General features: G+C 38.6%; 1 protein-coding gene across 4 annotated transcripts in view; it reads left to right on the plus strand.

Annotated features, from left to right (window-relative positions):
• FGF14 (fibroblast growth factor 14) overlaps nucleotides 1-17,564 on the plus strand; it is a 421,787-nt gene that overhangs the window by 172,399 nt on the left and 231,824 nt on the right. For 2 of the 4 annotated variants that reach the window (XM_074910867.1, XM_074910859.1), the window contains exon 1: nucleotides 1,623-1,839. The exons of the other annotated variants lie outside the window; for them this stretch is intronic. In XM_074910867.1, coding sequence (XP_074766968.1) covers nucleotides 1,837-1,839 — 3 coding nt within the window. In that variant the 5' untranslated portion in view covers nucleotides 1,623-1,836. Of the gene's footprint in view, nucleotides 1-1,622; nucleotides 1,840-17,564 lie in introns of those variants that run through there. 4 annotated transcript variants of the gene reach the window in all.

Raw genomic sequence — 17,564 nt, forward strand, 5'->3', positions numbered from 1 at the left:
AACCTATGCATGAAGGTGATAAGCACTTTCTTATTCCATTTGGCTGTATCTTCTCCGAGGCACTTTATTTTTTCTTCAAAACTCTATTGTTGTTCTATTACAAATGCCATCTTCATGACTCACCCAGCATTCCTGGAAAAATAAATAAAACCTCTCTGTGACATCCTGTAGGCAAGCCCCATACCCAGAACCATGGGGGATCTGCATTTCCCTTAAATTCCAGGGGCCTGGCTTGTTTGCTCTCAGGGCCTGTATTAGCAAACATTATAACTGCTTGTATTTCTCCTACTATTGTATCTATTTGTCGCCGTCTTTTTAATTAGACTCCTTAGGCTCTCCTCCTTCCTGAAGAGTCTCACAGCCCTGCTAGCCTGCCCTTCCAAACCCAGGTGGTTTGCATTAGCAGGGTTCAGAGGATCCATAATCATGTGGAATGAATAAGCAAATCCTCCAACACTATAGTTTTGAATATCAGCTCACCATAACTAGACTCCACCTCCCTCTAGGACCAGTTTAACTATGAACAGTAACTGCTTTTAACAATATGTGACTCTAGACCCATTTGGGATTTGTTCTTCCAAATGAAGTTATACAGACACCAATTCCAGCTGCCTTCACACACCTCCACACTGGCTATAACCACAACTAATTCCTCATGGCTGATGTTCCTGTGGGTTGCACATGGCCCATTTCGTGGCTGCAGAGGCTGTTTAAGCCAGGTGGTTTTGATCAACATTGGTCAGCTGGGGGTGATTTGCTTTCACAAGTAGTCCCAGGTGAACTAGGATCATCCCAAATGCCTCTATGCCAGTCCTCAGGACCTCAATTTGCTAGCTGTCTTCTGGTTGGTACTGTAGCTACATTATCCATTTTAACTCGTCATTTCTATTTAAGCTTCTCCTTTATCTTCTGATAAGAGTTGTGGTCCTCACCTTCTTGTCTTCTCTCCTGTGTTTTCTCCAACACCACTATAACAGTTGCTTTAGCCAACTCAGTTTTCTCTTTTTCCCCTCCCACTGTTTATATTTAAAACTCCTTTCTTTGGTCTGTTCTCTCACCATACTCTCCCAGCAGTTGTTTTTAGCCCTTCTGAAGCAAAGGTACATTCTCTGGCCTTGTACTCCCCAGCATGATCCCTACAGCATTTGTTTTCCTCCTCTAAAGCCCTGCTCTTATCTTCACATGCTCTCATGAGCTGCCCAACATTCCTCCAGCCCAGGCCACTCTCCCTGTTAACTCCTCCTTTCCCATAAACAATTTGCTTTTCCTAAGGCCCTTAAAAACTCATACAACTTTACTTAAAAGACCTTTAAAATCCTTAGATGTGCAGGGGTCAAGATCCCACTGTCCTGCCTGTTCTTCTACCATTGAAGCCATAGTAGTTCCTCTCCTTCAAAGACCATGACTGTTTTTGCTGGTGGATTTGAAACCTCCTTTGTTGTCCTGCTTTGGCATACATGGGTTATGACCTTTTTACCAACCTGGTATTCGAGTGTTCTTGTTCGCTGTATGTGACAATGATACAATTTCTATTTCTGCTCTGCTCAGGCTTTCACATTCTTTCTTTTATAGCCTTGATTGTTGAGTTCCCTGCATTCTCCACCAACCTGGTACAAGAAAAACAATGCCTTTTGCTGCTTGCAGGACCCACCTGGTGTGAACAAAAGAAAACAGGACTGGTTTTTTACTTCTTTTACTAAACAAAATTGGAAAAGGCAGTTTATTGCTAGCATTTCTATTGGGAGGTTTTTTGGATCACTTATATGTGTATCGATATGTGCAAAGTCTCAAGGAGGACGCGATTAAAGGAGAATCAGTCTTTGCCTGGAATCTCACATGGTAGGTGGACTCTTCTGTCTGTTGCTTATTGTGGTGTCTGTGTACTATTTTACCTTTATGTTGTTCTTTATATAGTGCAGTTTGACAGGAAAAGACTCTATGTAGTCTGAACAAGTTTGAGGTTTTGCAAAATCTGCAGATAGTCGTGAGTACACAACTACATTATCTATTAGTGAAATGTTAGTTTTGTGGCAGCTTTGCAACCTATTCATATTGCAAAACATTTAGTTCCACTAATCTGCTGAAATCCTGAGAGTCCATAGCAGCTGCATTCTGCAGCAGAAATAGTCATGCTTTGCAGCAGTGACCAGGATTTTCTGTGCTGGATATTGTCCACTTGTAGTTATAATGAAGTGGAACTGAAATGGTGTGTGGGCTCTTTCAGCTGTATCATGAGAATTACAATTGCATTCCTCACTTAAAGCTTTTGGAGATGAACAAGTCTGTCAAGTCACTAAGATTATTAGCAAGTTACATTGATTCTTTCTTTATCAGAGAATAGCTTGGGATGGAAACTACAGCAAGCAAAGACTCCAAAGTAAAATGAAAGAAGTTGGGTTTACTTTAAGTTTTGCAGTGATGTTTTCTTTAGTCAATCTGGAGGGGGGTTGTCGACTGATTATTAGTCCTATAACCAGCCCTAGAGGGGGCCTGGCTGTGAGTGTTGGCCATGCAAAGTTAAATTTCATCGTGTTTTTTATCTTGATTTTGTTCAGTTTCCCATTCAGTTTCATCAAGATTGAATTAATCTATAGGATTAGGGAACCATATGTTATTTCCCATATTTGGAAGCAGTGTCATTTTTACTTGCTATTGCAAGTGTCTTTGGCTTACTCTTAGCAAATATCCTCTGCTACATGATCATTTTCAGATGTTCCTACTAGACCTAAAATTGTTAAGGCACTGTTTTCTGTTCTCTTGTCCGAACTGCCAGTTTTGACAAAGAATATATGATGAATTTTCTGCATTTGTTTTGTAGTTTACACGCTTTTGTCAGTTAAACTGGTTTAATCTCTCTTCTTTTTTCCTATTGATGACAAATGGGCACTTCTGGAAGTCTTAGGCTATTCCACACCTCCTCCATCTTGTGGCTGAAATATGGTTATAATTTACCCGAGATTATTCCTTGCAGGTTTGGTTTGTAGGATCCCCAGGAGTCTTACCGGTGTTTCTGGGAGGAAGAAACTGAAATAATTGTCCCATTTTACCACAGCTTTCTGATTTATGGTGACCGAAGACTACCAGTTAACCCCATTTGATTTAGGATCTCCAAAGGAGTAGTAAAGTTGGTACAAATCAGATGACTCAGTCATCTTCACCAGCTATAGTCTTTTTAAAATTTATTGGAAAAAAAAATCTGTTAACGAAAATGGGTATGAAACAATAGCATATGTTGACATTAACATGGTTTACTCCTTAATTGTTTAGTACTGGCTAATCTGTGAGGTTGGCCATTTAAAATTCGTAGCATCAGGAATGATGTAGTACTGCTGTTGGAGAAAGTCATTCTTGGAACGGTCAGCGATCTCTGACCTCCCTTTCATTTTTGGCAGGTTGACCTGGAATCCCCTCTTTCTTTTGAGAGAAAAGAGAAAGACTAGAAGTAGAAAAGACAGACTAGCATAGGTCATTCCTTGTGAATTCCCTGTGCTGCGTTCTGTCCCTGCTCAAGACAGAATGCCTCTTTCTACTGAGCCTTCCTAATAAAGGTTAAAGTTATGAGGGTATAAGGAACCTTGTGACTGGGCACAGGGATATCACAAGAAATATGAGAGATTACATTATTATCTTTGTTCCTCCTCTAAGGTGGTTTTTGGTTTTTGTGTTTTTTTTTTTTTTTTTTTTTGGGGGGGGGGGAATCCACATGTGATTTGCATGGTTTGCATTCATGGATATTCTTTCTGAAGATGGCTTTGAAAATGTTTAGGACTTACCATATGCATAATCACATATGTATCCAGCAACATAACAAATCTGTTTCATGTTCTCCCCAACCTATGCATTTTAAACATGATACACAAATTGACACTGAGAAGTCAAACTTAGATTAGTTTGCATCTTGTACTCCTGTTTGGTTTTGGATAACGTTCTGTGAACAAAAGGCATCCTTTCATCATGTATCTACCTAAAAACCAAATAACTCAAAGGGGTGCTAGCAGGGATTTCGTCCAGAAAACTGAAACTAGCTATTAAAATTGTCCAGGTTATTGCTTTCTTTAAAACATGTAAAAAACCTCCCACCACATACAAAAAATCAGCATACAGACAGTCATCTGAAATGCATAAGTTTCAGATAGAATTTAGATCATGGAACCATAAAGAAGCTACCAACAACAAATCTTTATAGAAAGTACGGTGTGTATGTTTTCTTGTTTTGGTAGACAATGACCTGTCAATTTTCTTATTTCAAGTACAGAATAATTTTAATAGCTTTCATTTTGCTTTATTGGGAAGTGCCATTTTGAAAGAACAGGAAATGAATATTCAGTTACAATGTCACCTGTTTATTCCTGTACTAAATTTGTATAACGAACAACATCCTTTCACTCCGATTTGTAGAGAAAGAGTACTCTATGAAAGATATAAAACCCCCTAACCCTGACTGGTCCCGTTTTTAGGTATGGCCTTGCAAGATAAAGTGCTTTAGCGTAAGGCATAGGGTGCATTTACAACAGATGAGAAGAATGAGCTAAGCTCTTTGTTTTTCCTCCTCTTTGATCTAGCCATTGAATCACTTGTAACATTTCTTGAACTGATTGGAAGACAAAAACATGTCCTTTTTGAAAGGGCTACATAAGAGGCTACAATTATCTGAGAGATGAGCAGATACAAAATGTTCATTCTTCACTGTCTGTGCTTTTATTTGGAAATGTTTGTGCCCTATACGCCATTTACGTTTATGACAATATGTGTATGTATTGTTATGGATGTATGTTTGATAATATGTGTATGCCAAGTCAAATTTAGGTCTGCAAACATTATTATCCTTTTGGAAAATGAATATCGCTGTACCTGATAAATTAGGAATATATTAAAATGATAGGAAATGGAGTTTATAGGTTCGTATTTAAGCATAATTGATGTCTTAGCTTCAAATATCCTTTCTCATAGTACTATATCAAATTCAGTGCTTCACTGAGGAAGATGAAATATTAGTAAGGATTTTGTTTCTTCACAGTTGCTGCTATATAGGAATAGATAGAAGTATGTGTCTTAGAAATTTGTGGTTTAACACAGTGTTGGTTTTGAGGCTGTTTAACAACCACTAATGGCTGACTTAAAGAACTGTTTTCTTTATTGTTCTGAAGTATAGGTTTTGTTCTTATAACTTGATGACATTCAAATTAATCAAACCATTACATTTAAACCACAACAAATGTAGAAAGTGGTTTTTCCTGAAAAGAGATTGCAAGTTGATTCTGACCAAAATAAATTTTTTTAGTTTTGCAATGAGAATATGCTCTATATTCTTACACCGACTATATATTCTATCATGTCATAAAATATACAGCTGTACACCTAATAAATGCACTGTGAGCCTTTGCTCATTGAGCATGCCACCATCATTGGCTTAGTTTATTAGGAGCACTATAATTTGAAGTCCTTTGATAGTTAAGTTTGGTTTGGTTTTTATGTTTGGTTTTTTTTCTTAAATAAACATATCCCACATTTCTGCTGTTTTGTGTTGGTTTCGTTTGGTTTTTTAGTTAATTAGTTTGCTGCTTCTTTTGCATTGGCAAAGATCATCAATGGTTCCTTGCGTTAACTGTAAAATTTTGTTATTGGTCAATCAGGGCTTTTACATTGTACCCCCAACCTCCCAGTGGCTAACCTTAAAAGGATGAGGCATGAGGCATCCCTGAGCATGGGAGAAAAGATTCTGTAAAATGGGGAAGGAAAACTTTTAATAAATTAAGAAAACTTAAGAATAGTTTTTGGCAAATTTTAGTTTACTGCTATAAATCAAATTGATTTAAAGTGTAGTAGCTCTACTTTAATATTTGTTTTACCCCCACAAAAAAAAAGAAAAAACAAACCACAAAACCAAAAACAAACCCCCCAAAAAAAGCAAGCAGGAAATTTAATGTGCAGGAAGTTTCCTACTGCAGAACTACCAGGAAAGGCAGCAAAAGCCAAAGAGAACTTCAAGAAACTACTCAATTGTACTTTATTGGAGATGTAAGAATAAGTCCTCATTACAAGTAGAACTCTGCCAATGTGTTCATGTTCCATCCAAGCCCTTGATATTATCTTATACCATCCACACTCCTCCCCAGCTGCAGTAACTATTTCATTATACTTCATTTTATTTGAAGATATCTAGCTATTACCTACATTCTTTTCATGCATCTCATGTATGTATTCTCTAGATAATGACATGTAACATGTCTCTAGGCAAACAGAAGCCCAAAATAAGAAACTGAAGAAAGGGCAGCTTATGATTTTGGGGAAGGATTGTTTGACTTCCCACTGGTTAAGGCTTCACATCAAAAATATCAAACCACCAAAAGCAATGTTCAGAATGTGTATGGCTATAACTGAGCCTTTAGATGTGAATTTTTTTTAGGTTGGTGAGGTGGATGGCACCCCCACTAGCCCCCTCAAGAACAACCTCTTCAGATAGCCCAATTCATTCACCTGGATTCCAGAGTTAATTGCTCTGAACCCCTATTCACAGTATTTCCCTTTTCTTTAGGTTTGCCTTATTTTAGCTGGCTCCTCCCATCTTCCTTCTACACTCTAAGGTCTCCCATTTCATATTCACATTTTTACCACTGTGTAGGCCCTAATAAACTTATATTAAACCCCTCTTTTTTTGAGTCTCACTGCCGTTCTCCATGGTTGGAAGCACGTCCCGTTTGGATGTGAGGTCATCACAGCTCTGCATCTCTCAAAGATCCTTTGGCTTTGATTTCAAGTCAGAAATCTTCCCACAAAGATTCTTGTATGATATTTTCTCTGCTTAAACTCTGTTATTTGCCTCCACTACATTCCAGTTAAAAATTCTTTTTATCAGCATGCTTTAGGAATGAGAATTTTTACTTGTAGTGGAGTTGAAATAAACTATTGTATATTCTTCACTTGTATGTAGACATATACCTATCGTAGTAAATTAAATTAAAAAAAAAAAGAAAGAGCACATGGGAAGAGCACAAATTCTTAGACTTTGCAAGGTGTCTTCTGAGTTGCTGTTAGCAATGAGGCCAGCAACCTCCTGGCTGGACATGAAACTGAGCCTGTATCTGTGCTTTGGCCTTCCCAGCAAGCCTTATTCGCTTACAGCAAACCTGCATGGCTTATTGGATTGGGTTGGGGGTTTTGTTATTTTTAATATAATCAGTTCTCCCCCAGGGAGGCTGCAGCAGTGTCTACCTCTGCACCTGAGCAGTCATGCTCTTGGAGTATATGCACATAGTTGCTTTGCATGGCAATGCTTTATCTCCCTAAATTTCTACATGTCACAACTTTAGTAATGAAAATAACATTTTCTGCTTTCTTTTGGCCTTGGAAAACACTTTACTCTTCTTTCTTAATTTGTGGTGATCACTATGAAGATATAATTTTTCAGTTATTTTCAAAGATACCTCATATTTTCTCCTGGTTTATAGACAGAAAGAAATCTGTAAGACTTGGTAGAAAATTGGCTTTACTGCTGTGTTACTCTGCTGAAAGCCACTCTAACTCTGTCCACCAAAACTGGATTGGACTGATTCCTGGGAAAGGTGCTGGAACTGGAGTCATATGAAACTAGGGTAGTGCAGCGATACATCAGAACTATTCCCTTTTTAGTTGTTTTCCTGCGCTGCTGTTGATATTTGTACTTCTAGAGGCACGCTTAGTAACTACTACCATTATGAATGCTATCTTTGTAGGTTTTCTGGATGCCTACACATTCCTTTGAACTGCCATCTGGTAAAATGTGCTATGGCTTGTTATTTACGTGGCATTTAACCATGCCTCTGTAAGCTTCAGTAATATAATGGAGACTAGGACTTTCTACAGAGCAACACACTGAAACCAAGTTCCACAGCATACTATATCCAACTGTTAAAGGAAAGGTATCAATATTAAACTGTAGGGGAATTCCACTAGAAAATAAGAAAGTTAATTTTTCTTTTGCTTTGTGTGATTCTTGCTTTTTTTTTTTTTTTTTTTTTCTTCTAAGAAGCAGAGTCAGTCTCAGCAGTTGCCATGGGCAGTATCTTCAACTCCGGACTTTTTACCTTAATCCTCACCCCCTTTCTGGTTTAGATAATTTTGTCTTTAGGGACATTCTGTTTTGTTTTCTTTACAGCAAGTTACAGGAGTAGAAGTGCTAGGAATGAAGTCATATTGTCAAGTTCCCCAACAGAACATACAAAGGATTAAGGCAAAGCTGTTAATTTTCTCTGCTTCCATTGATGCAATTTGGAATCATTATGACGCTGGCAAAGAAGACTATTTAACCACATTGTTCTGTTGCTATTTATAAATGAGATCTCATTTAAATTTAGAACACAAAACCTTCCTGGGTGGAAAACTGCCATCTTGTGTATCTGCACGCAGTGCAGTGCAAGGGATCTGATCTGATCACTGTCAGTATCACTGCTGCAGTACGGATAGCAATTATGAGGATAGCACTGAGTTGCCTGTAGGGCTCAGTTCTGTAACCTTGTCACATCCAAATGTATGCCCTCCTCAGCATGTGGAGTTTTACAGAGACTATGTGTTTAAATGGGTGCATTTATCAGGAATCATGGGGCATCTGACATTTGGGCTGTGGTGTACCTCAGAGCTGTGGGAATGCCGAGCTCCCAGGGGTACCTCCTGGCTGCACCCAACAGGATGCCTACACTCTTCTTTCTTCTTCTAGCCAACCCTCTCTTTCTCTCCCTGGGAAGCAGGCTGGGTGTTTGGACAAGGGGAGGTGGGAGTGTGGGGAGCACTGGGCACTCCAGAAGCCAGCACTGCAGTTCTCCACACTGCAGGTGTAAATAACTGGAACTGGCTTTTGCCACCTTGCGTTTGCATGGCTGCCGGCACTGGACACATAGGCTAAACATTCAGAACTGCTGCTTTACTGCAAATGTACAGAGAGGAAATACTGTTATTAAACAGGACTATTTAGTTAGATTTGGGATATTAATATAATTAATCCCTCTCAATCTGTCAAAAGTCTCTCTAAGGTATGTAAGGCTTGGAGTCCTGAATCCAGCTCTGCTTTTACTGTTCAAAATTCTTAGAATTTGTTACAAGTAGTGGTCTTCATCCACGTAGAGCAGGTAAACCTATTGCATAGATAGTGATATTTCAAGGATGTAGTAAAAAGCATCCAACAATGTCCGTCTATTGTTTTAATACAGTCATAGATGGAATCTTTTATGCATCCAAGTAGTTTCTACTTTAAACTGAGATAAGGAGGAGTGCATTTATGAAGATTTATGAAAGATCTTTGTATTACGTGTAATTTTAGCGTGTTAGTAGCACTTAGCACCATCAAGTTCAAAGCACCTTACATTTGCAAACACTGTTTAATAAAAATTGTATGAAATGGTGATTGCCCCCAATTAAGAGGTGAGGGATGAGAAAAATAGTGAAGTGATCCAGACATTTTGAGCCACAATTGTTCCATGTGGGAGAGGCTGATCCTCCTGTCTTAAGTATCACATATACTTGGTATATCACATATATTGGTATTCAACACTGATTACATGAAAAGTGTACAGTCACATAAATTACAATAGTATGACCACTTTGGATTAACAAATTACTGCCTGACAACTAAGAACCACTACTTTACCAGGTAAAAGTTACAAAGATTATTTTTATTACAGTCAGTGTAAATTTCATTAAAATTATTCTTGAGACATTCAGTAAAACAACTACATTTATATGCAACTTTTCTTGATGTTATACATGCTTGAACTATTAAGCCACAACATGTTGCCTATGCATAAATCTACAGTATTGGTTTGACCTTTTCCTTTAAATAGTTGTGGTGTGTGAGATTTCAAACTAGCAGAATCTGCTGTTTATGTTATTGTAATATGAGTTTTCTACCTTTTGACTGTGGCAGTTGTAGGGATATTGCATTTGTCAAATATCGTAAGAATGATAAGAAGAAAAACCCCATCATTTCTGTGCATGGAAGCAGATTTCAGGACACGGGGATGTGGTCTGATTATACCAGAAGTATGCATTTTATTATTTGTTTGTTCAAGTTTGAAATGGGATATAACTACCAGTATTTCTAGAAATTATAGACTTCCACTGCTATAATTCACATGTGTATGGATGCCTGCAGTGACAGACACAATGTATATAGTGTATATTCTTGCTTTTCGAATTTTTTTTGTGCATTTGAAACACGCTTGAGCCAGTATAAGTTCAAAGTCAGAAATTCAATACCTGTATGAACAAACGGAGTAGCTGGTGAAATCTTGCATTACAGGGATCAGTTATAAAATTCCCATGAGTTCAGTGGAGCCAGGACTTTACCTCTAACTTAAACTTCAGAAATCATGTACAGAGGACAGATGTAACTCCATCTTTACTAAATCTATTCCAAGTTATCTACTTCACTGGCTGATCATTATAGAACGGTTAGTTTATTAATCAGTGAGTGATGATAAACTCTGAAGCCTTGGAAAGACTTGAAAAATTATTTTTAACTTTGGAACATCAAAAACATTTCCTTTGTTTCAGCTCTCCCTTACAATATCACCAAAAATTCATAGCCTTGCCAGCAGTGCAGGGTTTCAGGCTGCTGAAATATGCCTCTGGCACTGAAGGCTGCAGATCTGCAGATGCTGCTTGCTTTGAACTATATTTCTTTTTGAAGGGGGCTTGCCATGGTTTAATTGGCATGCCATAAAGGTCTAAGCTGTTTTAACTGCAGGATCTGTCCACACCCATTCAGTTTGATGATGTGTGCCCTTTTTTCTGTGTAGTTTATTACAAAGTCTCTCTTTTTAAGCACAGATGTGGAGATGAGAATATATGATGAGATGTTCAGCACAGCTTGATTCACAGTGCAGCAGTGTCTCCTCGAACTGCAATCTGCTCAGATTTCAATAATGGGAAACAGGACTTTGTCATTCCAAAATGTGACAAACTTCCTCCACTTCAGGGCACAAGAGGGTCTTCCTGGCCTTGCCCAGCCTCCCCTGAGGCCTTCCCGCACCCTGCCCATGGCTCAGCCCGGGGCCATCAATCTCTCCCTCAGTGATGCCATAGCAGTCCTACAGGACTCCTCATAAGAGTAAGAGCTTTGATTTGAGGGTTTTGATTAAGTTCTTTAGCTTGAGTAACAGTATACTGCATACCAGCTTTAATCCACTACCAAATACCTGTGACAGTGTCAGTTTTGCATAAGTTGCGAAGAACTGGGCTCTGAGCTGCTGTACCTTCTCTGCTCTCTTTTGAAGGTGGCAGCATTTCCACAGTAGATCAATAGCTGTGAGTGTAAATTTCCAAAAGTACTTTTGTGGGGTGGCCGACAGGATGCTGGTGTGCCCCTTGGAGACTGACCACATCTGTGCCATTGGAAGAGAAACAGCAGGGCCAGGGACTGAAAAGATAACATACACGTGCTGAAAGAGTGACATGACGTTTGAAAAACAGCATGCTTAACCTGGTGGGTCAGGTTGGATGATACCTAGATTTCCTGATCATTGGAATATGCAATAAGCATGGCATCAGCACCTCTAAGCAGACTTTTTTGATGTACAATTATTGAAGGGATCTATATGCAAAGGGCCTTATTCTGCCCTTCAGAGTGAGTGCATTTGATGATGAAGTTACTTGTAGACAGAGAAAACAGATCACCTCCTCCTATCTTCAGCATGCATCCATGTCTAAGCAGCAAAACCGGTTCTGACTGTTGGCTTCCATCAGATTTTTATTTCTACTATTGAGATATTTGATCCTCAGAGTGTATTAGTTTTGTGGGTTGGAGATTGCAGTCAGTGTTCAGTCCCTGTTTCTAAGTATGTAATGTGAAGCACTGCTGTGGGATTTGAGACACAGGAAAAAAAACCACTATGTACGTGTGAAACTTTAAAACCATTGAAAAGGTAGGGCAGGGGGAAGAAGATTTTGCAGAAGGTGGAAAAATTGCTGCACAGGGACAGTGATTGTATGGACAGTACATCTAGGGAGTAGGGAAAAGAAAATAGGTAAGGCAGCTGTAATTAGTGGGAAGAAAAGTAGCTTACCAACTGTTATCAAAGCCCATAAAAGAAGGAGGAATGGTGGGCAGCCAGATTTGTTGAAACAGGTTAGTCAGACCCAGAGTAGGATGGGGAACCCAGGGGTACATTGAGCTGAGGGGAGAAAGCAAAACTGAACTGCAGTAGATAGTAATGAGCTTTGTTTTGCAGAGGTGAAATAGTAGCCGGGGTTAATAGTAATGGGGGTGAAACAAAAGTTCCAGAAAATGGAAAGGAAGCTCGTCGGTATGGGAAAAAATGCTGGGTTTCCCTAAGAACAAATGGGCTCCAGATGGGAACCAAGGTGGGCCAAACTTGCATGTCTACTGCTCGTCATTCAGTCAGGTTCCAGTGGGCCTGACTGAATTCCAGTTTAAATTAAATAGCACCTCAAAAGATCAGACTCCTACTGAGGACCATCCATTCCAGATAGTCCCAGTAACAGGATTTATTTTACTGGTCTGAAGCTTAAACAATAGTATGGTAGATTTCTAAAGTGTGATGAGTCTCCTATAGTACGTCTGGTCCAAAGTCAGCCAGTGAACCTTGCTTTGTGGTGCTGGGAGCAGGGCAGGCTCCCCTGAAAGACAGTTCATCCTATTTATTCTATACACACTTTGGAAAGTATGAACTTTCCTTGAGAGGTGTTATTTTTCTCCCTGGGTTTAGAAAAGAAGCCTGAAATACTGTTATCGATGAGGGATGCAATTCAGATCAAAACTGAGACATCCAAAAAGTTGCCAGTGTGTCTGGAGCAGGTGCCTGGGCACCTCTTAGCATCAGTGGCGATGCAGTCAGTATGCCCGGTGGAGCAGAGAGCACTGTTCAGGTGACCAGCACTGGTGGTTGCTTATGGTAAGATGCCCCCTTCTGTCCCCCTTGAATACACCGACCAGATTTCAAGTGATTAGATTACAAAGGCACTACGGGCACCCAAAGTTAGGTGTCTGAATAAAGAAGTGCATCCCAGCATAGATGCCTAACCTCTAAATTACTGAAGCTAAGAGAAGGGAAGTTAGACCTAAAAGAACAATTAAAGCCTGTCTTTTCCTTTAATCCTAGCTAGGATTTTGTTCCTCAAAGATTTAGGTTCTCTGATTCCTCTGCTTTTACTATAACGTTTGCGTTGAACATTTCTCTGCACTTCCACTCAATTAAAAATGGGCCTATAACTACAAAAGGAAAAAAATAGTAACAGAACAACGTCTGTATTTTCAGATGTTGAGGTGAAAACATGAATTAGCTTAAAATAGTCAGACGTTCTTTTACATATTCATTTTTAATTTTTCTGCAGACTCACAACTTGTCAGTCTTTACCCAGCATAAATCTTCCCTTGAATGGTTTGCCTAGATACTCTGCTAAAGGGGAGGAGTTTTTCCCCCTTTCCTCAGCATACATTCTGAAAACTGAATGAATGATACAGACTTTCCCCCCTGCTTATTACTTGAATTTGAAGCTTGGTCTGAGAATTGGGCCCTCCTCCTGCCAAAGATGTATGTGTATTCTCTACATTTAATGACATGAATAGTTCCACTGAGATCTGGGAGTGTATTACAGCATAAAAATTAAAGAGCTATAAATCTTTGCAAGATGAGGCTGTTGCAAGAAAAAATTAACTAAATGGTTATAGTGGATCAAAAGTAGACAGAAGTTAGCATGCTAGATTTGTAAGATCTGATATATTGATGCTCTTACATTAAGGAATGTAATTTGTTTGAATTAATGAACCATCATATCCTACCATTTGACTAATATAAATAATTTGGAATTTTTTCCTCCTTTCTTTTAAGAAATCCATTTATCAGTAATTCAGCCTTTAAGAAATTAAGGTGAATCAACAGCACTGCTTTTAAAAAAGTTATAATTTATTATACATTCAGTTACCTTGCTCAAGTTCTCACACAGATGAAGTGCACTTGTGTGTGTACAGAATTATATTCTAAAAAGCTTGAAATTTCTTCTTGCTTACCCATTCATCAGTGCTTCTATTCCCAATTTTATTTTATTCCTGTTCGGGTCTTGGTAGGAAACTGAAATTACCAACCTTTTTACAAAATTGCTGTCAGGTTGAATTTACATTTGAAAAGTTTTCTGGGCTTGGTTGCATTTGTTTTTCTTTTTATGCTCATTAGGAGTACTAGCTATAATGGATGTCAAAAGCATTATTTGTAAAAACTGTTTAAATGCCTAAGCCATATGCAGTATTTGAAGGGCTTGGTGTGTCCCAGAGTTTCACTTCTGAAAATGTACAACACCACAGACTGAAAGGCTTATTTTTTTCACGGTGGTATACTACCTTTGGAGCTTTTCTTCAGTCAGTATAGAATTACTTACAAGTGTTTTAATTCATCTTTTTCTAGATTAATACCTGGGGGCTTTTAAGGATTTTTTTTTTTCCCCCTGAAAACCTTCACTGACAGGTAGCAACCAAGAAAGATCCTCTGTGACGTTGAAATGCTTTATCTACAGATACCTGTCAACAACTTATGCCAGGCAGGGAGTTGATAGATGTAGGTAACAGAATGGAGGAAAGAAAACTTTTGGAAGAGCTCTACTACCTGTGCATTCCTGTCAGGGGATGCTATCTCAGGGATAACTGCTGGCTACTTTTGCAGGCACTGCTGCTCCCGTACAACTGTTGGTACAGATATTTATCATATTTCTACACTGTCTCTAAGCAGGAAGCATGGCTTCTGGTTTCACTGTATGTTTAAACACACAATGTTTATAAGATCAGTTTGCTAGAGAAATTTTTGGTCTTTGGTTCTTCTTTTATATTCTTCCACATGGTTTACAACAGGGTTTTTTTTTTCTTAATTGGGAATGCATAAAAATCAAATTTCAAGCTCTTCAGAGGTGGAACACTCGCAGAGACCTGATTCTTCCTTTGAATTGTTATCATTAACAAAAAAACCAACAGTGGGTGGTTGTTGAATCTTTGCAGAAGATTTACTTGGAAATTCTTGTCAACAGAAATCAGCTGAGAAATATAAAGCTACAAAAGCAGTGGTTTTTATTTGCATCCCTGGTTCAGTGCTTTGCTGTAACGTAATGTTTAATAGGAGGTACATACTTTATGGTGTAGAGAAGCATACTCAAGTGTCTCATATCACTGAAAGCTCATCTGTCTGTTTTTACATGATCCTAACAAAGGTAAGTTAAGTATACACCAAAGACTGCATTTATGGTAGCATACTTAGAGACATATTTTAGCTTTAATTTTCATTTAGAAAGTCTGTCATTGGTCAACAAGTTGTTGCCTTAGGTAAGCAAGAGCACAAACTCTTTTCCCTGTGGAAGCAGCATGTACTAAGAAGTTGTAATTGTGTTTTCCTCCTGGGCATTTTAAAACTCTTTAGATGGCCTTTTACTCAATACAAGGACTCAGAAGGTTTTAACGAGGAGATCCCACACCCAGGTCTAACTACCTCCCATCCTACCTTACAGCGCCTCATTTCAGCTTTCAGTCTCACAATAAAGTTAGTCATCAATCCCTTGGATAATATATTGGAACTTGAGCTAAAATGGTAATTGTCCCTCAGTAGTTTTCTTCAATTTCAGCGTCTCTTTTTTTGATGCCTGGAGCCCTGGAGGAAGATGCAAGCCCATGAGGCTGGCAGTCTACTGCAGCTGTAATTACCAGTAAGAACGCCTGTGTTCCCCTTTCTAGTTAGTCATCTTTGGAGATGTGTCTTTTTTAGTGAAAAGGAGGGAATGAGCAGGTAAAAGGAGCCTATAAATATTCTTGAATAGATGCGGTACTGAAGAATTAGAGTTCTTTAGTAATTTGTCAAAACACACCGAATGAAGCGAGTGGTGAGATCATGCTTTTTTCTGTAGCAGTGACTTACTTGCTCTGGGAATGAAGCTGAGTGGCTTTAGACGAAACTGAGTCTCCCTGACTCCTGTATTATTACATATATATTAAATTAAGAAAAGCTGAGTTTAACCAATTGTATCTTGGCTGTAGTGAATATGTTAGCTGTCCTTGTGAATATTGCTTCCACAAGCCATTTGGTTTACCAGTACCTGTAATTTAAAGGGTACTTTCCTCCCCTCCCTGTTTTTTTCCTGTGTGTAATGTTTTCAGCCTTTTTCATTTCAGTCCCACTTAATACACTAACAACTTTTAGAAAGGTATGGTAACTTCTCTGATGCTCTATTGAATGAATTCTGAGATGACTACCTTTTTCCCCCAGCTATGATGGGTTATATTAAGCTTCTTTATGGAGAGGGGATGGTGCAGCATTCTCCCTTCTGGATCCTATGGGATGGTTTGTTCCTTCGTTCAGACAAATCTGAGGGAGAAGAAGGCTTGTTCCTTCTCCCTGTACATACTGATTGTTTCTTAACACATGCTCATCAAAACTTCCTCTATTCGACCACTTTTCTAAACCCAGCGTCACTTATGAAAGAACTGAAGAGGTCTCACTTGCAGTTGGGCAAATTATATCACCTGTTCCCAAACCTGGTGACTGAGTGATAATCTGGTACCCCAGGATTGCTGCTTCAGGTCCTTCAACAGTTTGTCCCAACACAATGCTATTGGTAAGACTGCTAGACAGTGAGCGCTGTTTAAGTAGTATTTGGCTACAGGACTATGATCCCTCAGTGATTTCTTAGTGGAAATATGTGGCTTGTGGGAACACCACTGTACTCATGTTGAACCTAATAACTGTCATCACAGAAAATATGTGCAGCAAACTATGAGCTTTTAAAAATTCTCCGTCCAGTTCTGACAGACACTTGATAAGTAATTCTAAAAGAAAAAAACATATCTGTGTAAATATATTTAAAAGCATATATTTTTTAGATTAACTGTGAGTATTGTTTAACCGTTGCACTAATGAAACAATATAAGCAGTAAGGGAAATAATGTTAAATAATGTTAATGAAACTGCAGATTTTGAAAAACACCATTCATTTTCTTGACAGAAATTTCTCTAGATTTGGTATTTAACTTTTCCTCCTGCTGCTATTTTGTAGTCTTTGTGTTTAAGATTGTTGGGGTAGAGAAGGAAAGCAGGGTCTGAATTGAATGGGACTTCTGATGGGACTTGCTGCTGCTAATTCAGTCCTTACGCAGTGTGTGGTGATTCTAAACTGCTTTTAGTAACTTGATATTGGCTGAAATTTGGTCTTTAAGAAAATTGTTAGAAGAACAGTGTTTTAATATGGAATGAAAGCTAATAGGTCCTGGAAAGAGAGAGTTGTGAAGTTTTCAAATTTCCCCAGTGATGTTTCACCAGCAGGTCTGTTGAATGGTTATAACTCCTTCATGAAGTCTTAAAATAGCTGATGTAGAATTGGTTTAGATCTCTGTTTTCATTTAATGTCTGTACTCTAGTCTGTATTTTTTTTTAACAGATTTATTGAGCCATGTATTATTTCCTTTCTTTGTGAGAAATGAGCATATTTTATTATTGTCACAGATAACTTGCTATCACAATAATCTAGCACTTTTGCAGAATTGTCAGGGGGAGTTTTGGAAGGGTGAGAGTTTGGGATTGAAACTGTTACTTGCTGACACATAC

Source organism: Athene noctua, chromosome 1, assembly GCF_965140245.1.
Source record: "Athene noctua chromosome 1, bAthNoc1.hap1.1, whole genome shotgun sequence".
Classification (NCBI taxonomy): Eukaryota; Metazoa; Chordata; class Aves; order Strigiformes; family Strigidae; genus Athene; species Athene noctua.